The sequence below is a fragment of the Ochotona princeps genome, chromosome 23, assembly GCF_030435755.1.
Source record: "Ochotona princeps isolate mOchPri1 chromosome 23, mOchPri1.hap1, whole genome shotgun sequence".
In the NCBI taxonomy this organism is placed as follows: domain Eukaryota; kingdom Metazoa; phylum Chordata; class Mammalia; order Lagomorpha; family Ochotonidae; genus Ochotona; species Ochotona princeps.
In genome coordinates, this window is record NC_080854.1 from 30062795 (window position 1) to 30090296 (window position 27502).

The 27502-nt window shown below is 37.0% G+C and overlaps 1 protein-coding gene across 5 annotated transcripts in view; it reads left to right on the plus strand.

The window, feature by feature from the left end:
- CDH18 (cadherin 18) overlaps positions 1-27502 on the plus strand; it is a 401281-nt gene that overhangs the window by 302798 nt on the left and 70981 nt on the right. For all 5 annotated transcript variants that reach the window (XM_058680026.1, XM_058680029.1, XM_058680027.1 and 2 more), the window contains one exon: positions 23222-23389. In XM_058680026.1, coding sequence (XP_058536009.1) covers positions 23222-23389 — 168 coding nt within the window. The remainder of the gene's footprint in view (positions 1-23221; positions 23390-27502) is intronic.

Genomic DNA, 27502 nt, shown 5'->3' on the forward strand with positions numbered 1-27502 from the left:
AGCAGGGAGCTGGACAGGAAGTGGAGCTGCCGGGATTAGAACCGGTGCCCACATGGGATCCCAGCGCGTTCAATGCGAGGACCCTAGCTGCTAGGCCACACCGTCGGGCCCATGTATATAATATTTCTTAAGCACATAAACTTCTATGTTTAGTGATGTGTGTTGCTTCAACATATTTTTACCTTACCATACATATTTGCAAGGCTATATTTTTAGGAATGTTAAAGGTGGAAATTATCAATTGGCAAAAGAGAGAAGTACCATGGAATGAGAGAGTGGATTATAATACACAATGCGAAAGTAATCATGGTTATATAAGGTAATTGTAACAAAAAGATGCTTGAAGATATAATTGTAACAAAGAGGTGTTCTCTGATTAGTTTCTCAATCTATCATCTTAGTGGACAATGAGTAAACAGCAGTGCGGTCACTTATGATTTGACTTTTGGGTCTGAGACTAAATTCCATTTTTAGACTCTTGGAGGTTGTCATTCCCCTTGAGCTCTTAAGGGAGTTTAACTTCTGGATGTGGCAACACTTTGGCTTGCTTAAAATAAATTCTGATTGGATTCTTATAATTGAATATGTCTATAGTGTCAGCTCACTCAGTCCTAACCTATTGCTGATTGCAGCCCCTGGGATACTGATTATGCCATAGATTTAAAACAATGAAATCCTCATTATTCTGTGTACCAAAAGTACAGTGTAATCACAATTTGTGTCCTTACTGTATAAGTATTCAATAGACAAAAGATTAGTTTTGAGACAGAAGGTCAGTTCACACACACACACATACACACACACACACGAAGATAGTTAGACACCTTTCAGCAAGTTGCTACATTGTGTTCTATGAATGATCTGAGAGGACTGAAGCATAATTCATTTTTCCATGCTACCTTGCACATAGATGTGCTTGCATTCAGTGCGTACACTGCACATCAGGACAGAGTATTGTGTTGCCACTTGTACAGTTAAGAGCAGCAGACAAAGCTCTGAGCTCGTTCGAAGTGCAATGCTGGAATGCGCTCAGCTTGAGCACTGCTTATTTGCTGTTTCCAAGCTCAAACAAGATCTCCTTTCTTTTGAATTTATCTTAATTATGTGAGTCCTTGAGTATCACCCACGTTATATCCTTACCACGTTATGTCCTTCACTGCATCTGACATTCATTTTCAACAAATGCTCAGTAACATTCAGCAAACAATTAACATTAGCTCACCCAAAATGCAAGCAGCTTTACTATGTAATGGGAATGAAATAAGATTATTTCCTTTATACAAACCCATAGAAACATCAAACATCTATATCGATAACCTGATTACAAATGCAATAAACCACCATCAAGCTCAACTGGAGTTGCAATTCTTAAAAAAAAAATACTTTTCATCATAGTCAGTAATTCATAAGCTTCAACTTTTCCAAAACCTCCTCTTTTTATAAATGAATTTCAGATATCTGTGAGACAGAATGACATGTTTATTGTATTTATTATTATATATTAGCTGTTTAATACATGGAAGTTTTTTCATTATGTACTATCCATTAGTTTAATTGTATCACTAAGAGCATTTTTTACGCCACTCACTCCATTTCCAGTACACGTCTTGTGATTTTGGCGTACCTTTTCATTGCACAGTAACTTTGATGAGTGTACACTCACGTTTCCTCAGAGTTTGAGCATTCCTGATGGCGTTAAGTCTGCAGTTGCATGAATTAGATAATTCAGGTTGCATGTATTTTATGTACACCTGTGGAAATTTATCATATGTGACACAAGATAATTCGGAAACTTGTACATTTCGCAGTCTTCCCTCTTAATCAGGTTAGGTTATAAGTCGTGTGTAGAAGAAATACTATGTATGGGGTCTCAGAAAGCTGTAGATGATAGACTTAAAAAGATGAGCTTACTAGGAGCCACCTGCGTGATGCTTCAGTGTCATTGCAGTGGTTTCTTTTGATTACACTCTGTTCTGTCAGTATCCAAATAATCTCCCTACACATGCTTTGCTCAAGATAGTTAGAAGGGAGATTCGTAAATGTGCTAACCACATATAAATGTTGTTACTGGTAATTACCATGGTTTAATTAATATGCAGGATATATATTGCATATTAGTGTGTGTATCTCCCCTCCCACCCCCAAAAAACATCAATCCAAGCCAAGCTTTGAAGAGCATCCTAAGGCTGCTGTTCTCCATTGTAACATGGAGATCATCTCCCGTGAAGGGGCACTCCAAAAGGTTGCTCAGAGTCTCAGGAGCCTGGGACAAGGAACACAAGAAGGGGCCGAGTGTAACTGCTAACGAGTGATGTTGCCTTGCTGGAACTAATGTCTCAGAAGGGTGCAAGTTGCTGCCGCTAGAAAGTCAACCAACAAAGCCAAAACGGGAGAGCGGACAGCATTGATGCAGCCAAAATGATGGGCCACACCACTCGGCTTAGGAAACAAGGATTTGGGACATTCCCCCACCCGTGTCCTACTTTACTGTCTCCCTCCAGAGTCATTTCTGCCAGAATCTGAGAGGCAGAAACCAGAGAAATACAGCTCACAAGCCTTGGCCTCAGCAAACTGGAAGGGCAATTATTAAGAAGGCTTAAACAATGTGATATTGCGTGTGGAAGTAAATGTGGAAAATTCACCCGATTTTCCTTTTAATTTCATTTGCCTATTCTTAAAGGAAAACAAAAAGGGAGGAAGGGAGAATATGGAGAGATGAGGAGAGAGAAGGAGACATAATGACGGCTTGCGTATAGTGATGAAGTTGTCAAATGCCTGAGAAGTCTGGCTCGACAACGCTTGTATTCAGGAGTTTAATCCAGATCACATCTCCACATGGGTAGCAGGGATACAGCCACCGCAGCCATCACAAGCTGCCTCACAGCGTCTGAAGTAACAGAATGTTGTAATTGGGTACAAGTTCAAAATTTCTGCCCAGGCTGTAATCTGGGATTTAGAAATTCTTAGTAGTCTCAGTAGTGTTGTATTGAACACCTGCTTCACAGCCCAGGTTTTAAATGATACAGGAGTGGCAAAATTATTAATCATAATTTTGAATAATCAGATGTTATATAATCATTAGCATATAAAGCTACAAAGATTTTGTATGACGTACTAAGTACTTGAGGACAGGGTGAACATTCCTGCATGATCCAGCATAAAGATTGATAATATAGCTGATTACATCGAATGTAAGTTCATTTTCTCTCTTGCATATCAACCTAGCTTGTTTAGGTTAGCAGAGCGAAGTGACTTTAAGAGGTCATTTAGGATGTCCCTCTCCATTTGCTTTATTCCTTAGCTGTTTATGAAAATACTTTTCTGGTCTGCATTTCAGCTCTTGGCACAGTGAGGCCTATCAAACTCCTGGCGATGTAGTTAATCTTCAGGTACTTTAAGAGAGATTGACACAACAGGGAAGTCTTTTCTTACGGTTTGAATAAATAGTAAAGAGGGATGATTGCATTGATAGCACAAATGTTAAGTGGCTATGAAGAATTTGAGTAGCAGAAATAGTAGTGCATCAGAAGGTTGGCTAACTATCCAAAATTTATATCTGTGCAATCTGACAGATTACAAAATGTTATTTGGGAGAAGTTTCAAACTCTTCCAATCAAGGATAGAATTTTATGTGTCTCTATATTTAGAACCTATCAAAGTTACAATTTCTGTCCTTTCACACCATGTTGTGTATGTAATATCTGTGATGACAACTAGCTGTCATTATAGTTAATGCAGTTAATAGGCGTTACGCCAGTGAGCCATATATCCTTAATGTTGTTAAAACACACAGATGCAAACAGTAACCTTCATCTGCAGCAGGATTTTTTTGAACAAAACTCCTATTCTCTATTGAGACAGAGAGTGATAACACTTTAAACATTTTGCAACAGGAATCTAACATTGAGACAAGATGTGGTTAAACACCTACTGATTTTCTCTTTTTTCTTTTCTTAGCAGTAACCTTGATATTAATGTCCCACTAAATACTCAAATGACAATCAATTTTTACTTAGTTTTCATACTTGAAAATCTCAAGTGTTAAGGTTACTAATCTTATATGTTTGCATTCCTTAATGAAAAACATTTGTTTTTGTATACTTATTGAATTTAAATGTTTCCTTACCAAATTCAGAGTGATGTATGCATATGAACTTAATGTTGTCTGTTCTGTTATTATTTTATAGAAAATGAAAGTCTTCATTGATATAAATATAAATAGAACAGGTTTGGTGCATTGCAGAGTTACAGTATGATTTCTTCTTGATCCTTTGTTTTTCCAGGATGAAATTGTTTACTTTTTGAGCAGAAGAAAAGCATGCACCATCAACAGTGATAATAATGGAAAGATCTGTTTCTCAATAAAGTTATATTTTTATACAAATATTGTCAGAGCCCTTGCAGTCTCTGCTCTTGCTAATACGTGAAAACTGAAATGTGTTGCGTTTTTTCTAGAGATGTCGCTATCCCTGTGGAGTGAGTCTTATGATAAGCTCCTCTTAAGTCAAAGAAGAAATTTAGGGAATCAATATCACTGACCTATAAAGAAAATTGTACTAAATTACTTGAACCTTTATTTACATTTCTGAGGATTAGAATGCTTATGGGAATCGTGCAGCTCCAGAGTTGTGAGAACCAATCAATGTGTTTAGCAAATCAAGAGGAGTGGTTCCTTCTTACACCAGACCTTCTTAGGAACAAGAACATCAGCGGGATAATACCTCTGAAATTGTTTATCCTGTAGGCAAAGAGTAGTTTATCACAGATTTACCAAGTTTATTTACAAGAATCATTTCAATCTCAAAGAAATTCTGTGGGTTTTATAAAATTGTTGCATATAATTCATAAGTAAACTGAAATATGAACAAATGAAAATACGTTCACAAGGTCACTCCCATAAATACTGTTTGTGGAATTCCAATTCTGTGCATTGATTCTTGACCTCTTGCTATTCTATCAGAAAATTTGGTCGAAAAGATCTTCCTGCTGACGACCAGCTATGGAATCAGATTCTACCATAGCTTTGGGTAACACTTCTCAACTACTCATACCATAACTGAGTAACTTGTGCCTCTCAGAATCTTTCCAATATTTCCATTAGCATCCTGTAGGGAGACATATAATGAATGTATCAGAAAATATTAATAAATACATTATACATGATTAATTGTAGAATATTCAGGAATTATTTATTCAATGCATGCCATCCTGAATGAGAGAAAAACACACACACACTGTAGGGCTGTATGGCCAGGGATGGAGAAGGAAGGATAGGAAAGGGGAAGCGGAAATGGAAGGATATGGAATGGCGAAGGAAGAGAAAATGAGGAAAGCGAGACTCTGTGTCCGTCTTCTGGTTCACTCCCATGATGACCAAAATGACCAGTGCTGGGTTGGGTCAAAGCCAGGAGGCAAAGCTTCCAGGCCTATCTTCCTCTGCTTTTCACAGACCAGTTTTAGGAGCTGCATGGGAAGTGGAACGCTGCAGATGTTAGCTGTGCATGTTATGCCATGATACCATCCCTCCCCACAAAGGGCTATCTGAAGGAATGCTCTTGGCTGAGCCTCTGTACTGCCTTTCTTGAACATCCAGTTCCTTTAACGTGTATTAGTTTGCAAAATTTACCTTTTCTATTTTATACATTGTTCTGCTTTTCTGGTCTTTAGCAATGTATGTTAATTCTGTGTTTTTCTGATGTAGTTTTTCGTAACATGAATTTCTACTATTAATCCATGGAAAATATGTAAACTAAGTGACTATTATGTAATGTTCTTAAGCTGATGGCATCTTGGCAGCACATACAACCATGTGGCCATTGCTATGATACATCCATCACCTGCAGCCAGCACTGGGGAGCTAACCTCTGCTATCAATTCTACTTCTTTGCTGCTGAAATCAGTTTTCTTTCCTTTTTTACCCCAGACTGTCATATAAGTGAAAACAATTTTTTTTGTTTCCCTGATTTATTCTGTTGCTATTCCTTTTAATTGCATTTTGATCCTCTTTAGTATTTCTTTTCTTCTGCCCATCTTGGGTTTGATTTGCTCTTACATTCCTGTCCCTCAGAGCAAACCCAAGATTAAACATTTGAGGTATTCTTGCTTCCTATATAGTTGGGTTTTGCAAAAAAAAAAAAAAAATCTTGATTGAGTGTCATTCTTGGGTTACCAAAGTTTAAAAATAGTTATTTTATTTTTAATTTTTTACATTTTTAATTTTCTTAAATTGAAAAAGTTAACTTTTGCTAAAATTGTTATTTTAGTCATTTTGAGTTTGAAAAGCTAAGTCTCATTATGAGATTGTCCCAGAGATACAAAATATACCAATCCAATGCAGTTTTTAGCCCCTTGGTCTCAAGGGACCATGTTGCAGTAATGCTGAAAGCGTTCTGTTCAGAACCAGAATTTTTGAATTCCAACAGGATAAATTTGTATCCCTCCTCAAGCATCCCTCATCCCTCGTGAGCTATCCAGGAAAGAGAAGAGTCAGGGGGTCTTAGTTGTTTCAAAGCCTAATCCTCATGGGGAGAAAATATTTTGTTTTAAAATTGGAAAATATATTTAAATATATTTAAAGTCTATCTAGTAACCAAAACAATCAATCATTTCACCTATACAGTATTTAAGAGAAGTGAAAACTTTAAGATTTATTTGTATTGGAAAGTCAGATCTACAAAGAGGAGGTTAGAAGGAGAAAGGTCTTCCTTCCATTGATTCACTTCAAGTTAGTAAGTATATTTTGATTAATTCTTACACATCTTTGCAGAGAAATTGCTGCAATCCTGTCTTGACATTGAATTTGCCACTTATCCTTTAAGACATCAGAATGACTCTGTGAAACCTCAAGATGTGTTTAGCTATCTTTTCTTCTTTACACAGTGCTACATTTCAATCTTACTCCATCTTGTTAGAAGCTCTCAGAAGAAATTATTATCTATGTTTAATTTTGGTGCCTTTTTTTCTATTTAAGAGTCTAAGCACTGCCATATTACAAAACTTCAAAGAAAATAAGTTTCTATCTTTACTTTTACTCTCTACATAGTTATCAAATAGGTGGTCAGTACAGTTGTGGATACACAAATGAGGGACCCTGAAGAGTTTGTGGAAAGTAAGCGTTTTGGGGGGAAAAAAAGAAAAGCTATGCATGGATTTTAAAAATGGAACAAAATAAACTTGAGCTTCATTTTTCATGGACATTTTCAAGTCACTTTTTGACAATACACTATCTTGTATAGTGTCAATTTCTATTTTGATTTATTTTGTGGGAAGGAGTAGCTTTTGCTCACTTTCTGCTTGGATTTTACACCTGTTTACATTCCTTCAGCAAATTGCCATTCAGTTGGCATGATTATCTTAAATTTGTCCACACATCTAATTTGCTGAAAACCACATAATATCATTATATTTACAGTTTCACTAATGTCAGATTAAATGAAGTTTGTTTAAACTCTGATATAACCTCAAATGATTGTCTGCAAATGGTCAAAGCTTGAATTTCTACATATTCTCTGATGATCTGAAATCACATTTTAAGGAATAGTTTAAGAGGGTTTCAGGGCTAATTATGAATTTTGTTCAGTTTGGTAAAGATAAACATTCAAATTATGATGATCACATTTTGAAAGGTCCAATCAAATAAAATTGAATATAACACCCTGACAGTAGTTCCAATGAAAATGTTGGAAAGAAATGCCTTAATTTTAATGTGTCAAGAAATAAGTTCCTCAAAAATGAATTTCCTGCTTATGTGCATGGAAGGTGACTCTAAGGGAAATTGCATTCATGTTGGTTATGCCTGAGTATATTTCACAGGCAGAATTTCAATTACTAAGGTCCTTATGTTAACGAGGCAGGAAAAATCTGTCAGGGAAAAAAAAGTGGCTTGACTAAATGCATCACTTCTCTCATGTTTCCAGTGTGTATGAGAAGAATCAATTTACTTTCATCTTGATCCCAAATAGAAGGAGCAATTGACTTTGGGGAAATCCTGTAAGACATATTGCTGACAGCGTGTGAGAGAGTACTTTCTAAGGATGACAGCGCATGCATTGATTTGGCTTGCAGAGACACCAGAATAACTGATTCTCTCAATCTTAGAGTGTAGCCCTGGGAATTTGCTGTCACTTTTCCTTGCAGTCTGAAAGGTTTATATCAAACATACAGGAAGGAAATTAGAAAGATGCTACCCAATGTTGCACTTAATTAATGTGACATACCCAACTGTAATTGAATATTTATAACTAGTAGACAGGGTCAACTTACACTATCTGTGAGAAAGACTGACACACACAGTACAGCTAGATTTAAATAATAGCAAACACATTAGTGGGCAAATCTAATACATTTATTAGACAAAGACTAATTAAACTATCCATAAAGGATACAACTTAGAAATACTCTTGTTATTTGGGAGGGAGGAAGAAAGAAAAGATTACCCCATTCATCCTGCATCTAAATATTTGCAATGGTTAAGGCTAAGCCTGGATGATAAAGAGCTGGAAATGAGATCCAAATTCAAACTCCACACTTCCTCCCATCTGATATTTAAACAAGTTTCATAACCCTCCAAAAATGTGTGTAAACTCATGTTATCTAGTTTCTTGATTCTAACTTCATTGTATCTTTCTTTTTTAATGACTTATTTTTATTACAAAGTCAGATATACTGAGAGGAGGAGAGATAGAGAGGAAGTGGAGCGGCCGGGATTAGAACCAGCGGCCATATGGGATCAAGGCGAGGACCTTAGCCACTAGGCCACGCTGCCAAGCCCACTTCATTGTATCTTATTCCATTATCTAAATACACTGATGTTCTGAAAGCTTAAGTAAACTCTGACCTAATTAATTTGTAACAAGATGCCGAACTATTTCTGTCTGATTTTGAAGTTTTACTGAAATTATCTTGGTCTTACAGTAAGTTTCTTAAGACCATTCTGGCTTTTTTTTCTATATCTGCTTATGATAGGTTACATCTTAAAATGAGCACAGAAATGTGTTGACAATTCTTAGTTTAGTTCCTGACTGTGCTCAAGGCACTCCCTGTCATAATTAGGGAAACAGAGAGAAGTTTTATCTTGTAATTTCAACGAATTTCCATTTTGGAGAGACCTTTAGATGAAACCCTGTCTGTGACTGCAATTTCTCTTCCTTCCTCAATTCATTTTGAGGCAAAACTGAAACTTTTTTTCTGCTTCTGCTAGCAACAGTCTATTCTGACCTCTGAACAATTATTCCTTGACCTGGACAGTAAAGCTATGGTGAGCTACCTCTAATCATATTTAAAATTATGCATTCTGCTGGCTATGAAGAAATATCTTGGCAGGCATCTGCTTGAACACTGCTTTTATTTTTTAATCTAAAGATGTATATTTTTTCTGGCAACTTTATTCCTATTACATTTTGAGAATAAATACTTGCTTCATTGATTCATTCTTTCCATATGCATCAGGGAATATATTCTACAGGGATAAAGAAGAACAGAGATCCTATTTGAAGGATAACTTCTCTCAGCACCTCGGTATATGCAATATAGCTGTTTTAACATGTATGTGAGATCTGTGGATCTACACTGAAGTTAACTAACAACAAATTAGGCGAGCATGTTAGGAACCTTTAAGAAAAACAACTGATTTATAATTTGTTTCTGTTTTTGTAAGTTCATCTTATGGATATATGGTAATTCCCACATAAATCCTACAAAAACTAGCAATACTAAAAAAATCCATTGGAATGTAAATAAATTTGTACAGCATGAGTAAAGCCATCTGAAAAAAATTTACATTATTCCTCTTGAATAAATTTATCGTTACTTCCATACAGGGCTTGTTAACAAAGAATTTGTTTTCTTAGGTCCTGAGCTAATGAAAAATCAGACATTTAGTTATCTTATTTGTGGTAATATTCTACAGGGTACTAAATTGTATGCATAAAATGCCTCTCTACTTAAATTTGCACAAGAAGATGCATGTTCCATGTTTCTTAATGAAATCTACTTTTCCCAACATTTTAAGCACTCGTTTGCTTTTCCCTCATGTGGGTGATTTCTACCCATTACAATTCATCTGGCTTCTAGCAGTAATGTTAGTGCCCACCCTTCCATTTGCATAATTAGTGCATCACACCAATTTATTCAGGAAATTTTGAATATGCAATACATCCATAGAAGATGTTGATTTAATCTTTTACAACTTCAACTTGAGTATTTAGTTCCCCATACCAGCTCTCAAACTTTAATATTTTTTCTGTTTGTTTTTTCCTTATCTTTTATCAAGATCAGAAAATCTAAGTTAAAAAATTGGGGATACAAGATTTCCAAGAAATTGAACCTTACAGAATGTGATTCCAATTAAACATGTAATGCTTATCCTAAAATAGAAATATTCATATTAAAATGTATAATTACATATGTACAGACATACAATACTAAATAATCACTCTCTGGGTTTTGGCAAACTGATTAATAGACGATGGAGCTAAAATCTCTGTAACATACCAAGTTCAAAAATACAAAATGTCAGTAGGTTGATAGTGCAGATAGAAAATGTCTATGAAAAAGTTATATAGCAAAGACAGGGAAACCTTGGAGATTTCATTTGCATGGATACTTGAATAATTCTCCAAACTATCAGGAAGCAGTTTCTCTTTATTTTGAGCATTCTGAGTGACATTATCCATATCCAGTTGCATCGGGAGGTACTTTAATTACTGCAAACCTTGGCGTGTTCTGGTGTCCGGAGTTCACAGCACAACCACAATTGACTCGTTCCCTCTGTGGGCTCTGCGGAGAGCCAAAAAGAGATTGCTCTTTTAAATTGCCTCTGCATGCTTGGGGTGACCTCCAGGGCCCCCCAGAACACATCTTAGGATAGCATCAATCTTCAGTTACTGAGGGGATTCAGGCTTTCTGTTCCCTGCCCTTAAGTCAGAGATGCCTAACTTGCTTGAGAAAGTTCTATATTCCCTCTGTCTCTGTTTGTGAGACCACAGAATGGATTTCCAATATATACAAACCTGTGATTTACTCTGAAATTAGAAAAAAGAACTTGCCTTAATGTATGCCAGTGTTATTTTCCTTTATTACAGTTCTTCTCAACCAAGAATATTTTTGAGTCTAAAACATCCATGATCTGCAATGAAATATTTCCTACTTCATTTTATTCTTGATATCTTTCTTCTTTCTATCATAAATTATATCGAAATCTATGGCCTAGATTAGCCTTTCTTTTCTTACTATTTTCTTTTTTGACTATTTCCTGGGAGAATTATTCAACATTATTACATCACATATTGATGTGGGTTTGTCAGTGTTGACTCTCTTACTTATTGTCTCTACTGTTTAATTAATTGAAATTTCAGTGTTGAATTTTATGTCTTGTAAAATGTTTTATTTTCACTTAGATTTAATTAGCATTTTTTCTTCTCCAATTAAGAAAATGACAAACCCATGTTTCTAATGGCTCATGCAAGAAAGACACTAATACAAATTTCTCTTAGAAAATCATGATTGCCCTTGAAAAAGCTGGAAGTAAAGATCATGAAGAGATTTTCACCATAAAAATGAAAAGTATTTCAGGAGACAAATACACTTACTGTGATTTGAGTGTTTCCTAGTGTAAATGTGTAAACAAACATCACAGGGCACACCTAACATATATAATTTTATGTCTTAGCTTAAAAGTTATGGCACAGTTATTTTTAACAATTCCCTTTTTCCTTATGCCTTATAAACTACCCAGCAGTAAAGTCCATCAATTCTTGCTTCACCATGTATTTTCCACGTGGTCACCTTATTCTCACCTGCACTTGTGTTCTCTTAAAGGACTTGTTCTGGGGCCTGCATTCTAAATTCTGGTAACATACACCTTGGGACAGAGCTGGCGAAGGCTGAACTTGGGTCATCAAATAGCTCTGTTTTCAAGTTTTTGTAGACCTCTATATTATTTTACATGTTTCCTGTCTCTATGTTCTTACCAATAGTATGTGAAAGTTCCTTTTCTATGTATGTTCTCTGACAAGCATCTTTTTTTTCCTGGCGGTGATCAATTTATTGATCTGAAATGACATAGCATTTTTGTTTGTAAATACATTTCTCTGATGATTATTCATTTTGGAGACGTTTCATTGACCTCTTTGCCTTCTTTTGAGAATGGCTTCTAGAGATCCTTTATCCATAATTATTGACAAGTCTGGAATTCCTGTTATAATTTTGCTATTTTCTGTTTTGTGCTTATTTTATTCCTTTTTCCCCCTTTATTGCTCTACTACAACACCAACAGGATGAGAGATATGAGTGTGACTATATGTCACTATATTCGGCATGTGGTTTTCTTGCCCTTACTGTCTGGGTGAAACTTCTTGCTAGTTTATGACTAACTATGAAAATTAATGAGACAATTTTCACAGAAGGTTAATGATACAAAACAATGTAAAACTAGTTTTATTTTAGTAGTTGCAATTTTATATAAATTCTATATCAATGTCTACAGATTTATACAAATCATCCTGCTTTTACAAAAACAATTTTGATTTAATTTAAAAAATATTGTTATAGTTATTGGAGTTGATGAATAGTACTATCTAGAATACATAATTGTCAGAAATGTTTAAATTATGTGATTAAAATTTAAGTAAATGTATTCCTATGATCAAAAAATTACATAAGCTTAACATTTCCAGAACATGGAAAATAAATTAAAACAATTTAATCATAGTTATTTTCTTTTAAGATTTATTTTATTGTTATTGCGAAGTCAGATATACACAGAGGAGGAAAAACAGGGGGGAAGATCTTCCATCCAATGGTTCACTCCCCAAGTGACTGCGACAGCCCAAGCTGCGCTGATCCAAAGCCAGGAGTCCCCAGGCTTTGGGCCATCCTTGACTGCTTTCCCAGGTCACGAGCAGGGAGCTAGGTGGGAAGTGGGGCTGTTGGGAATTAGATCCAGCACCCATATGGGTTCCTGGTGCATTCAAGGTGAGGACTTTAGCTGCTAGGCTACCATGCCAGGCCCATAAAGTTATTTTGGTAAAACATATTACACATGTCTTCTTGGAAAAGAAATCACATATTTTTGTAAGCATTAACCTACGATTCCTTGAGATATTACATATGTTAATGAACTAGGTTTATACATACTTCAAAACATTGCATTGTACATACAACTTTATGTCAATTAAGAAATAACAATTAGGAAAACTAGAAGATTCCAAACCAGGCATACTTGTAAATCTAGATGTTGATCCTTTTGTGTTACTTTTTTATTTTTTATTTTTCATGCTGCAGTTGTATAGGCTCAGGGATTTTTCTTCCCACCCTCCCAGTTCCCCAAGTATGCACTGTTTTACCCTTGGTCATTGTCTCAGTCTTGTATAGTTCTTCAATAACAGTTACTAGTCCTTATGCTTGTGTATAGCATTTATTGTCCAAACGAAATCAGACTATCTGAAAAACAGAATTTTTTTTTTACTTAGTGACTGAAAAGTATTCATTGAGTCAGATCTGTTTCAGAAAACAGTAGTTTATGGGTGACATGTCATAATTCTTTGGCACTTTAATAACAGTACCTTTATTATTTTCACAGAACTTTCTCTGATTACCTTCTGCTATCACAAATATCCATTTCCACTGAAATTCTGTGGCTTTAATTGGGTCAGAAAATTAGAAAATTACATAAGCTTCCTGTCCTGCTAATGTACAGTAAAATTTCAAAGTGTAAATTATTTTACAAAGCTTAGTAAAGTTTGAAGCAAAATAAAATTATGAGAAAAACCTCCACGAATGTTCTTTGGAAGACTGTTTTTCACAAACCTAGTTATATTACCTGTTCATCTAGGTACTGAGTAACATAGCAGAATGATAAAAAGTACGCTAGCCTGTCATCATTTTTATACACTCCCACAGGTGGCATTCCAAGCTTCTCATGTGCTAATTTCTTTCATGTGTGTAATAATCTTGTAATTACATAGGGACACATCACCCATGTTTTTCTACAAGAAAAAAAAATCATAGGAAGCAATTTGGTTAAAGCTATGCAGATCTTAAGGGCAAATTTGGTTTTGAGTCCACCAGTCTGTCTATGGAGCGCATGTTTTTAACCTTTACTCTGTATTTGCTGCTGCCTAAATTTCTAGAATAGGATGGAAAGCACCATCTTGATAACTAAACAAGGTTGCTATAAACAAAACATAGACTTATGTGTAGGTAGTTTATGCCACACATTATAAACAATCTTGCAGAGGCAGCTTAAAGTAATAGTGGATGAGAGGGAAACAGGAGCTCTTCCCTTTATGTAAGTGCTTATGCCTGAGGAGCTTTGGCCTAGTGGCTGCCAGGAAACACACCCTCATCTCACAGTAAGATGCATGGCTGAATCCCCAGTTCTGGGTTCTGTTTCCATTGTTCTGTTCTTAAGGTCTTGGGAGGCAGCTGTGATGGCCCCAGGAAGCGGAATCCTGTTTTGCATGCAGGAGATGTGGGTTGAGTTCTCCACTGTTGGCCCAATCTAAGACTAGTCCCAATCCAGGACTAGTTGTTGGACGCATTTGGGAATACAATTTCTGTTTCTCTGTAAATGTCTTTCTTTAGTTCTGTCTGTCTTTGCTTGGAAAAATTAAATAATAAAAACACTTCTAAAAATGTGTAGTCTACTAGAAGATTATTTCCTCAGATGGAAGGGGAGGCTTATTTTTATTTTGATCAAATATTTGATGTTAAAGTGTTCAGAGTGCACATAAGAATTTACTGGAGCAGGTCATTTTTAATTAGCATTTTCTCTCATTTCCAAGGATAGACCAACTTTGCCAGTCAAGATTGTAATTTAAGCATTGATTAGGATAGCCCATTTCTCTCTTTTTTTTTATTTAATTTTTCTTTTTTTTATTAAAATTATTCATTAATTACATTGTGTTGTAATTTCATAGGAACTGGGATTCTCCCCCCAATTCCCCACACCCTCCCCCCATGGTGAGCCCATTTCTCTTTAACCTAGCCTGGCCTCATTGTCTACATAAATGAAAAAAAAAAAAGAAAGAAAAAAGAATTCTGTTTGCGGTAACTTTGTTATATAATCTTTCAAAAAGCTCACACTACTGACTGTGAGCAATTCTATTTTGTATCTGTTCTCACAACTTATTTGTATTCTGAGCTTTTAATACTTCATAATGCAATCATTGCTCACTGAATTAATGGCTTCATTAAATGAAGTACTGAATTTTTTTTGTGCTTTATAATTTGTTGCATCTTGTCCTCTTAGCATGCAAAGTGCAATTGAAGGAAACAGGTTATGTTAATATCTGTAGACATAAAGATTCATTTGATATGTTTGTTTCATTTTTAAATTCTGTTACATCGTAGACACAAGATACAAAAATTGAGGACAATATGTGTGATAAGACCACATTATGAGAAAGAGACATCACAGAGATCAGCGAACTGAAGTTTTCTTTGCGTACACACCATACACACTGAAGGCCAAACAAGATGGCATGAGCTGACAGCACACTGGCCACGGCATCACACAGTGCTTGGCTGTTAGTACCTTTTGATAGCCTGAGAGCAGTCTCTGCAACCATTTAGGATGCTGGGACAGCAACCAACAGGCATTACAAAAACAAAGAACTGGATGCAATGTTTCTACCAAGGAGCATGCACTTAAAAACATAATTAGATTGGGGCACAAAATAATCTTCAGAAAAAAGTTATATTTTTAAGAATCTGCATCCCAGGTAGTTATAAATAATAATAATATGTAGCACAAGATGATTAACCAAAATTGCTTGGAAATTATGTTTAGCAAGTTTTATGCATGAACTGTATTCTTGATTATTGTGTATATGAATAAACACAGGCTTGGAGGTATATCAATGAAATTCCTGATGCTGTGTTATACAAATGTGATAATGTAGTTGGAATTTGGGGAAAATATGCAAGAGAGATGAACTCTGGGTTTAGGAATAATAGAAAGGCAGTAGAAACAGAAGAAAGCTGGCAACAATGGAGGAAAAAGCTCTACCTTTGGAGGTAAGAAGGTTGTTGTGCAATCAACCGGTGGTAGATACAATTCTAAATACCTATATAATTGGAATTGTATATAAAGTAGGTACAAGCTTTTTTCCAACTATTCTTTTCAAGTAGCTCTTGGCAAACATCTCATTTCAGTAGCAGGCCCAAATCCAGAAGCCTCAGACAAGGCAAGTCACGCCCAAGGTCCTTTAGGCAGGGTGGGGAGGGGCAGGAAACAGTGACATAGGAGAGAAAGAGAGAATGACTATGACAAAGGGTTTTTATAAGGAAAAAGTGGGTGTGTATTTCCATTATATTTTCCCCATTAATGCAGTATTTGTGCAGCTAAGTATATAAACTGCCTTACGTGCCTACTTCTGTTTTTGCTAGTTCTTTTTACTAAGAAACAGAATGGGGAAGCATTGAATGGCTAATGTGAAATGAAAAATGGCCTTGGCATGACTACTGAAAGCTACGGCTCCCTGTGAGATCCTGACCACTGCCCAACAACTCCCACAAAAACAAAACCAACTGCATGCGAGCAGAAATTAGGTAACAGAAGCAGTGGATTTGTAATAAATCCACATGCTGCCTCCAAGAATGTGACAATGTTAAGAATGCAAAACTGCTAGAGGGAAGATTTTATGTGAAATAAATGTTCTGCTTGGCAGGTACCGTACAGGATACAGTACGACAAACATGCCCCTTTTATAACTAATGTAAGAATGGCAGAAGTGAGAAATGGTTAGACACTGTCAGTTAGTAAGGTTGAAAATAAAAGTATGCTACCTTGATTATAATTTTGTTTTTCTACATTGTTCCTTCAGTTTTGTGACATTCAGTCTACTTTTAAAATGACTTTTTTTTAAATAAAGCAAACATTTATTAAACTATAATAAAAACATTCCATCAAATTACAAAACCTGAGCAAGAAAAACTTTTAAAATGTTAATAAGTGGTCTGTATTAGCATAACCTTCTAAATTCAGTTGAAGAAAATGCCGGATACCCCATATTATATTTTCTGAGTAACCTTGAATTACACCTTGCTAATATAAAGGAACAATTAATTCAACTAAAATCATACTTGTGGAAAGTATTGAAGCAATGTTAAATTCAGTATTCTAGCTAATCTTCATTAGTTTATATTCATTATTTATCTCAACTATTGTAAAAAGTAACTCCTCTGCCCCAGTTGGCAATGTTTTAGTATGTGGTTTAAGAGATAAAGATTTGGAAGAGTGCAGTTCAGGGCTGTAATTAGTGCTTTATTACGCTGGGCTAAAATGAGTTCAGCCCCATTCTTCTGTTAATAGTGGTCTTTAGTATCCTGTCTCCTCAACACAGAGCTTTCTAAGAAGGGCCAAGTGTTCAGACGCTCATCACTCTTTAAGGTGTGATATCTTCTAAGCACACAGAAGTCAAAGTGGCTATATGTTAACACTGCTTTAACTCATCTCCACCTTTCACTTGTTATTTTGTAAAGGGACTCTCTCCCGACCCAGATCCTCAAATCCTTAGATCGCTTGCTGCTCTTCTCAGTCCACTTCCAGGTTTTTCTGCTAATGAAGTAAGTTTGTCTCACATTGTAGTTTCTCCATTTCAAATCCAGCATTAAATTTAGGTTGGACTTTCACATATCTCGTTATGATATTTTTGACTGTAATTCATTCTGCTTAGACTTTGCCAAGTTTGCTTCGCAACAACTTAATGGATCAGGTTCTAGTTTTCAAAATGCCTGTTGGTTCCAAGATGCCATACCCTGTTGGTTTCTTTCATCCCAAGGAATGCTGAGCATATGTTGATTTTGTTTCCTCCCCTCTCCCAATATTGTGCCACTGGCATGTACCAGTACTAATATACATCTATTGCTTTGCTAATATCATCAGTTTAAATGCTATTTTATGTCACTATATAGACTCTTCATCTGCAGAACTATAGGCTACAGGCTAACTGACTATCTCTCCTAGCCACTTATCATGGAGCGTGTCCAACATGGAATGTGGGACTGAGGTTGCAGCATAGTGTGTCAAGTTGCTCCATGTGATTCTGTCATTCTGTGTGGCTTCTGTTTTGTCCTGGCTGCTCATCTTCCTCTCCAGCTCCCTGCTGACCTCTTTCAGATCTCCCACATGGTGCAGGGTCCCAAGGTATGGGCCATTCTCTACTGATTTCCCAGGCTATTAGCAGGGAGCTGGATGGGAAATGGAGCAGTCGGAACATGAACCTTCACCCATATGGGATCCCGGTGCTTTGTAAGGTGAGGACATAGCTATTGAACCTTTGAGCCATTGTGCTGGGCCTTCTTAAAATTCTTGCACATATATAACTACTACCAGGTTAGGCACAAGCAATTAACAATATCAGTATCTGTTTTTCTTATATATAAAATATTTAAATAAGTGAAAATAAAAGAAGATAGTTGTACTACTCCTAGGACTTCTACACTGTCAATTATTTTTTTCCACATCTGTGGAATACAGCTATTGACTTCATTACAGCTGCTTGCTCTGATTTGCAGCAGAGTAGGGCATTTCTGGAATGAAAAGTTTTGACATGAGGAAGACATTTTCCTTGCTTTCCCTTTGTAAGACAGAGTCAAGTGAAATTTGCAAACTCTTTTTATACATAATGTATCTCCAATATTATTATTGAAAGTTTTTAGTGTCAGTTTAAAAATTCCTTTATAAAGTGGGTCAGGCTGGTAAATATTAATCTCTAATGACTTCTGCATGCAGTTTTATATAACTCTTGCATTTCTTCCCAACCCTATCAAACTTCTATGGGAAAAAATTTAGGATATATCATGGTGACATTTAAAAATATTTATTTGTTTTTATTTGAAATCAGGGTGACAAAAACAGAGAACGAAATTTTATATTCCTTTTATTACTTCCTAAATGGGTGCAACAGCGAGGGCTGGGACAGGCTGAAGCAAGGGATCTGGAATCTCATCTGTTTCTCTCATATTGTTGGCCAAGTACTTGGACAATCTTCCACTGCTCCTCAAGGTGCATTAGAAGGGGCCTGGACTGGAAGCAGATTAGCCAGCATTCAAACTATTACTTCCCAACACTTTAGATCTATGCAACGAATTAATTCAATGTACAACAGTGCTGGTCCTGCTGATGATTCTGATACAGTAACAATGTCACGCTCCATAAATACATCCAGAAGCCATATTTTATTAATTGGAAACTTATGCTGTGCAGAAGACACCATCAAGAGAAGAAGGTAGCAGGTTACAGCCTACAGGGAAAAGTTTGTCAAACACACACTTGGTACAGGTCTAAGTGATAGTTAACGTCAGGTGTCAGTCAGACTGAATCACGGGGTTTTCAGATGTTGGAGAAGTATCATTTGTAGGTATACTTGTAACCTTGTTTCCAGAGAAGGTCATCATTTTAATTAGTAAAGTCACCTTCTCCAGTGAAGGGAAACAGCGTCCTACACCAGGGGCGGGAGCTTGGAGAAGGGAGTATTTTCTGTTGCTTCGCCCTAGTCGCTTGAGCTGGGCCCTTGATTCTCTCTTGCTCTCAGAATGAGATGTTCACCATCACTGTCACTCTCCTGATGCTCATGCCTTCAGAGACTGACTGAATTACATCGTCATCACTCTTGTGTTTCCAGAAGACCAACTGGCTGATGTTAGGAGTTCTAGCCTTTATAATAATTAGTTAGCACATTAATAATCACTTACTCCACTGAACTTCTATGTTTGCTCTGGGTTGCTTTTCCAGTCTACATTGGTATGCTGGCCACCTACACAGAGTTCTTGTCCTGACTCTAGTTCTTGGCCACTACAGCCCATGTGAGAGATCCGAATGAAGTTCCTGGCGCCCGGGCTTCTGCCTGGCCCAGTCTTAACATTTGTAGCCATTATACGGTTGAAGCAGCTGGCTATAGTATCTGTATTTATCTATCTGGAAGATTAGTGTACTGGGAAATAATGAAGGTATACAGCATGCATCTTTGCTGTTGAATAATAGGATTCCCATTATTAATGCTTTTCAAAAATTTCTTTATTATTTGAAAGCAGGTTAACGTAGTGAAAGAGAGACAGAAATAAAGATTTTCTATCTGCTCCTCCATTCCCAAATGGCCAAATGCGGAGAGCTGAGCTTATCTGAAGCCGGGGGCCAAGAGTCACCTCAGGTCTCCCACATCGGTGCAGAACCTGAGCCACCTTCTGCTGCTCTTCCAGATCATAAACAGGGAGCTGAAGTAGAAGAGGAGCAACTGAGACTATAACCAGCACCCATACTGGATGTTGGTGCTACAGGCAGAGTATTAGTTGGTTGAGCCACCATGCTGGCTACATCCCATTATTAATTTTAATATTTTATAATACATAAGTTTCACTTTTTTCTTTGTCCTATACTTACCATGTCTCTACACATTTATATTTCAGAAACTTTAGCTTGTGGAGCCAGTGTTGTGGTTCACAGGTTCATCTTCTGCCCTGAACCACCAGTATCGTATAAGGGAGCCAATTCTAGTTCTAGCTGCTCTGCTTCTCCAGCTCCCAGCTCACAACCTGGAAGGCAGTGGAGGAGATCTCAAGTGCTCAGGACCCCTCTCTCCATGTGGGAGACCCAGAGCAAGCCCCTGTCTCTTGGCTTTGGATTTGCTCAGCTCCTGTCTTTGTGGCTACTTGGAGAGTGAAGCAGTGGACAGAAAATGTCCCTCTCTCTGTTTGAAATTAAAAAATAATAATAATTGCTAAAGTTAATCTTCTAATGGTGAAATGGTTCACTACACTATTGTAATACCTTGGGGACAAATAGCAGGAGAGATGAGGGGAAAGGAGCTGTGTGACCCCCCCCATGCTTGAATGTGTACCATTAACAGAGAGAGAGAGAGAGAGAGAGAGAGAGAGAGAGAATGTCTCCCATGGATTTATTCCTCAGATACTTCCAATAACATGGACAAAGCCAGGCTAACGTTAGGATCTCAGCTTTTATGGATGCCCAGGGACTCAGGCATCCGGGTCTTTGCCTGCTGTGTTGCAGTGGGTGCTGTAGTGGAACGTGAGACTCAAGCCGGCCCTCTGACAAGGATGGGGGCTTGCAGGCACCAGGCTGAAGTGCTGCACAACAATGCCCACTGTGGGTATGTGTTTTTGGAAGATGTGATTTTATTGTTAAATCATTATCCTCCCCACCAGTGACACGTTCTGCGTCTTTTCAGGCAGTCCCTCTGTATGCTTTTCCATCTAGGAAAGGTACATCCTTTATTAAAATATTTTCATAAATCTTTGCTTGTTCATTTCTGCATCAGTTCCATTCCTTCTTGGGTAATTTTCATAAGAGATAAAACATTGTTCTTTTTAACCAGAATGCTTGAGGCTTTTTCATATGCATGAATTAGATGAATCATTTATTATCATATTATTATAATTTCGTTTGATAAGAGTAATTTTCTTTTCTGTTTAGCTTCAGGAAAGTTTCCTGATCTCTCTCAATTATATGTTCCCAATGTTTGAAATTTCTGAGAACTATTTTCTGCTGCCCGAGGCTCTCTCTCAAAGTCACTACACAGCCAATCAGTTCAATAAAAACCACAGTGGTTTGATTTCTGGATTCATCGGTCCTTTTCATTTTTAAAAAGCTAGCTTTTAACGTAGAGTATGAAACTCTGCTTTTTCTCTTGCATCAAGTAATTGTCTATAAAATGATTCCGTGAACTTCATGTTAGTAGTTAAAACTGACATCTTGCATTGAATCTCAGTAATGAGTAATCAAGTGTGAATTTTTGAATTAAAATTTATTTATTTGAAAGGCAGAGTTACAAACACTCAGATTAAGAAATAGGAAAAGAAAAGGATCTTAATGCTGCTAGCTCACTACTCATATATCTGCAATATTCAGGGTTGAGGACACTAAAGCCAGGAGCTTCATTTGGTCTCCCACACAGGCTAGGGGGCTCAGCACTTGGGCCATCTTCTGTTGTCTTCCCAGGCACTTTAACAGATAAATCTGGAAATAGAGCAGCCAGGAATTGAACCTACATTCTTATAAGATGCTATTGTTGCAGGTGGTAGTGGCTTAACACAATGTTTCACAATGCTGATCCCTCAAGTGTGGGTTTGAGTGAAGTCCTTGAAGGCTTTCTGAAAGTTGACGTAATTTAAGTATGTTTCTTAATATGAAAAATATATGAATAAATAGCTGATGCATAGAATATAGCTGATACTGATCTGCATCTTTGTGTGATGTATGTGTGTATCCTTGCATACGTTTGCATTGATATATAAATAAATATGCAGGTGTAAATAGAGTGTGTGGAGATAGAACTGAAAGAGACACTTACTTGGTGGAAATGTTTCTTTGCATTGCGCATTTTCAGTGAAATTTCTGAGCTGCCCTCCTAGAAACAGAAATACACATAAATGTGTTTATGTAATGTGTATTATGAGAATGTTGTAAAATTTATGATGCAATTGATAGGATTTAGCTAAGCCTGTTCTTCTGGCAAATGAGTCTTTAGCTTTCTTTCTGAAGAATCTAATTTATAGATTACCAATTTATGTTTAGAAGATGTGGTATTTATGTAAGCAAAATCCTGAGTTGCATGTAACATTTTACATCTCTTCATTAAATGCAATCATTGATCATGAAAACATGCGTTAAATATCCCCTAGGAGATATGAGGATAATGCTCTCCACTGGATCTCTAGGATCAATCCTGTACTTCACTTTTCATACACACATATACCTGGTTCTTGTTCAAGCAATTTTTGACAGACAGTTAATTTCTCTGTGTTGATTTATGTTAAAATGCCTCCTGTCTGTAACCTTTGTTGGAGTGTTCACTCACCTCCAACATCTTCCATTATCAAACTTTGACAATACTGCTAGGAAGCCATGTAAATTGTTGTGTAAAGAGGAACATTAACGTCTACTCAAATCAATGTGGCCATTTTAGCTGACACTTGAAAAGCGCAAGTTAAATGTTCAAGTTCCTATGAAGAAGGAACAAGCTCAAGAGGCTACAATGGCCCTGGAGGACTTTTCCCCCCTTGGAATGCAGATGGAGGAGAATTGTAATTTGTCATTGGTAGAATGGTTTGGGCCTTGGGGTTGTACATGACTGGAGAGTTTTAATCATGTTAAGTGTACACTTTTTCTCAAAATGGCAGCATTCTCTCAAGTTTGCTGTTTAGAAACCTGTGTGATTACTTATTTAATACATAACTAAGATTAAAAAATCTTGTGTTACAGGAGTTATTAGAACCGCCTTAAGCAACATGGACAGAGAAGCCAGAGAACACTACTCAGTGGTCATTCAGGCCAAGGACATGGCTGGACAAGTGGGAGGACTTTCAGGATCAACCACTGTCAACATTACATTGACCGATGTCAATGACAATCCACCACGCTTTTCACACAGTAGGTGCCCTTTCCTCGTTCTTCCAAGCTGTTATAATCTATTGATGTTAAAAAATGACATGGTGAATGGTGACTACATATTGTTAGTTTTCAAGTGTGACTATTTTGTTTCTGTGTTGAATGATCTTCATTTTTTTAAGGATTTATTTTTATCAGAAAGTCACTTTTACAGAGAGGAGAGACAGAGAGAAAGATCTTCTGGAAGTGGAGCAGCTCGAAATTCAAACCACCACACCTATGGGATCCAGGCATATGGAAGGCAAGAATTTAGCCACTAGGCTAACATGCTGCATCTAGGATCTCCCTGGTATAGACAGGACTAAAGAAATCATCTCTTGTCCCCTGAGCCTAGGACGTAACTGATGCTCTGGTAAAAGAATATTTCAGTTGGCATTATTATTAGCTAATGGAAATGGCGATTAATATTCATAATGACATCACACATTTTCCAGAATGGTTGTGTACTGCAGAAGTATTTGTGGAAATATTGAGAATTAATTCAGACATGAGTATTATACACGGACAAATTTTTCCAAATACAATTTCTCTGAACAAATGTCTATTAAAAATCCTCCCGGTAAGGCAGACACTGTGGCTCACTAACTTAAATGACAGGATTCCCAGCAAAATGACAGAGTGGCTCAATCCTCATCTTGCACATGTCAGTATCCTATACAGGCACAGGCTTGTGTCCTGGTTGCTCCGCTTTCCATCAAGCTCTGTGCTGTGGCCTGGGAAGTAGTTAGAGAATGGCCCAAAGCCTTAGGACCCTGCATGCCCACGGGAGACCTGGAAGAAGCTCCTGGCTCCTGGCTCAGCTCCAGCCCTTGCAGCCACTTTAGGAGTGAACCAACTGAGATGGAAGATCTTTCTGTAGCTGCAAAATCTGCTTTCCAATATAAATTTTAAGCAAGCAAACAAAAAACACGAAAGCTTGGATGCACTTATACCATGGTACTGACTTGCAGCCACATTTCTGTTTCATATCCAACTCCCTGGTAATGGGCACCTGGGAGGCAGCAGACAATGGCTCAACTATATAGATCCCTATCTCCCACATGGGAGAACGAATGGAGTCCCAATTCCTGAGTTTGCCCCGGGGCAACCCATTTTGTTTCAGACATGTAGAGAGTGAGCCATCAAATGGATAATCTCTGCATGTCTTTCTCTGTGTTGATCTTTCAAATAGATAAAGGAATTTAATACAATTTTTGTTATGAATCAATGAGACACATACACACATTCTGTTATCATCATTTGAAAGCAAGGTACCAATTATATAGTAATAGTAATGCTAATCATATGGTAATATAATAGTAATATGATAATATTACGCATACACACATCGTCATCATTATCATCCCAGAGTAAGCTGCCGTTAATATGGAGTTGCCTGTCTCAACAGCCATTTTTCCCTCAGGTTTACTTACATGTGGCCAGGCATAGTCTGAAAATCTTAAATAAAAAGTCAGAAAATGAATGATTCACAGGTTTTTAAATTCACACAATGCTGAGGAGCACACTGAAATCTTATGCCATCTTTCTTTCCCAGCGTGAGAACCACCCTTTGTGCAGCATACCCATGCTATATGCAACACCTGCACATTAGCCATTTTGCAGTCAGACTGTTAGTTATCGGATTCAAGCCGGGTACTGACAGTGATTGCAGTCAGGGAACCCTGATTTTTTTAGTAAAGTTCCCACAGGACAGGAGGGAGTAGTGATGAGCAGCATGGCAAAGAGAAGCTGTAAAGTGGTTTTTGGAAGTGAGCAGGTGAAAGTTCTCAACCTACAGGAAAAAAAAAAACCAATCGTGTGTTGAGGTTGCTAAGGTATACAATAGAAACAAATCTTCTATCCCTGCAAAGTGTGGAAAAGGAAAAAGAAACCCATGCTAGTTTTGTTGTCACACCTCTGACTGCCAAAATTTATGTCCCCTTTGAGTGACAGCGCTTTGTTAGGATAGAAACTCTATAAAATTATAGCTTTCTGCACAAAATATGGTTTCAGGCATGCACTGGGATCATGGAATATATTCCGAGTTGATAGGTGGACACTCCTGGGAAGATTGGATGTCAGGAGAATATGAACCCTGAAATGGAGACCACAAGGCACCAGCCAGTCAGGGGTGAGGGCCAGCTGTAAATGCTATGAGTCCAGAAGGAGATATTCTCAACACTCTCAGATGTAAAGTATATAATTCCAATATTGTTTTGTATTTATAATATAGCAAATACTTTGGATCTTAGTAATAAAATTATACAGATTGGTTTCCCTTATTTCCATGTTACTGATGATGTTTAAAATGTATACACACACACACACACACACACATATATAAAGAAGAATACAGTGCAGTTTGTCCTTAAAGGCTTTGGAGAAGTCGGTACTGAAATATATATTTTTAGAATCATCTCTTAAAACCAGTCTCCATACAGATCTGGCTTAGATATGGGAGAATACTGTCTACTTTTTTAATGCTTATTTTCATTTTATCTGATAGTGAAATAGAAAGACAGTTCTCTCCTATTTGAATGTCCGTTTCTCCAGTCCCTGACAGCGAGCACTGGGCCAGCCTAAAGACAGGAACCAGAAATGCAGCCAGACCAAATAGTGATTTAACTCCTGTGACAAATGCCAACCCCAATTCTGACTGTTGCAAAACTATGGTAAGATAGGTACGGCATGATGGCTCAACAGCTAAATTCTCATCTTGCAAGTGCCAGAATCTCATATGGGTACCGTACAGTTTGAGCCCTGGCTACTCCATTTCCAGCCCAGCTTCCTGCTTGGGGCCTGGAAAGCAGTGGAGGATATTCACATCTTGGAATCCTGCATCCATGTGTGAGACCTGGAGAAGCTCCTGGTTCCTGGTTTTGAATTGGTCAAGATTGGACCATTGCAGCCACTTGGGAGTGAACCAGCGGATGGGAGATCTTTCTGTCTCTCATTTCTGTAAATCTGATCTGACTACCCAGTAAAAATATATATATAAATCTTTAAAAAATGTAGTAAAACATTTTACTCCCTTCTTAAAGTGCAATGTCTTAACCCTTCCATTATTTTGATTACAAACCTGGTGTAAATTTCTCTGAAATTTGTATTATATAATTAGCCACGCATCAGTCTTTTTTTCCTTCATATTATAGCATATTCCTATGTTCATCTTACTTCTGTACATGTATCCCTCCTCTATGGCCCTTGCCATGGAGGTTTGATTTGCTTTTATAACATTAGGTGCTCCTAGGAATGCCCAATACTTGGTAAATGATTATTAAATGAATGAGTGAATTAGTTTAATTACTCTATCAGAATATTATTGTGAGAACAGGCAATTATTATTTTTTCTTTTTAAAAATATTGTATCTTTTTATTGTTTTATGATACACTTCCATAGGCTCTGAGATTCCCCCTTCTCCTTCCACAAAACTGCTCTCCCACTGTTTTACCCTAGATTATTACAATAGCATAATCCTTCAAAAACAGTCATAAGTTCATCATTCTGCTATTTAAGTTCATCATTCTACTATATCATAATCCTGACATTGTCAATATGGACAATAGCGGAGAGTCCAGCATCCTATTGTTAAGACAGATTTAACAGTTTCATTGGGAGTCCGTCTTTGATTTGCATGTGGAGATGTATACTGGAACATATCTTCACATCTCATTAGGACAGTCTATAGTCTCTATTATACAGTTCCTCTGGATGACTGCATCTGCATGTATGTGTACCTACATATCTATTGACTCTGTGTTTCACATGAAGGCTGCCCTGTGTCAGAGAGAACAAATGATATTCATCATTTTGGAATCGACTTATTTCATTGAGCATAATGGTCTCTAGTTTGGACCATTTTGTTGCAAATGGTAGAATTTCATTATTTTAATGGCTGAGTAGTATTCCACAGAATAACTGTCAAATAAATCAATTAAAACTGGTGCTACAAATAAGCTTGTTTTTTTTTTTTTTTATAAGTCCAGGTTGTCTTTGATCTATGCCACACATCCAACTCAAGCAGTAAGTTCAAGTAGTAATGTCATTTTTCTGTTGTTAAAGGGTAATTATTTAACAATCAATGATAATATATACTTTCTTGTATTTTTTTCTTG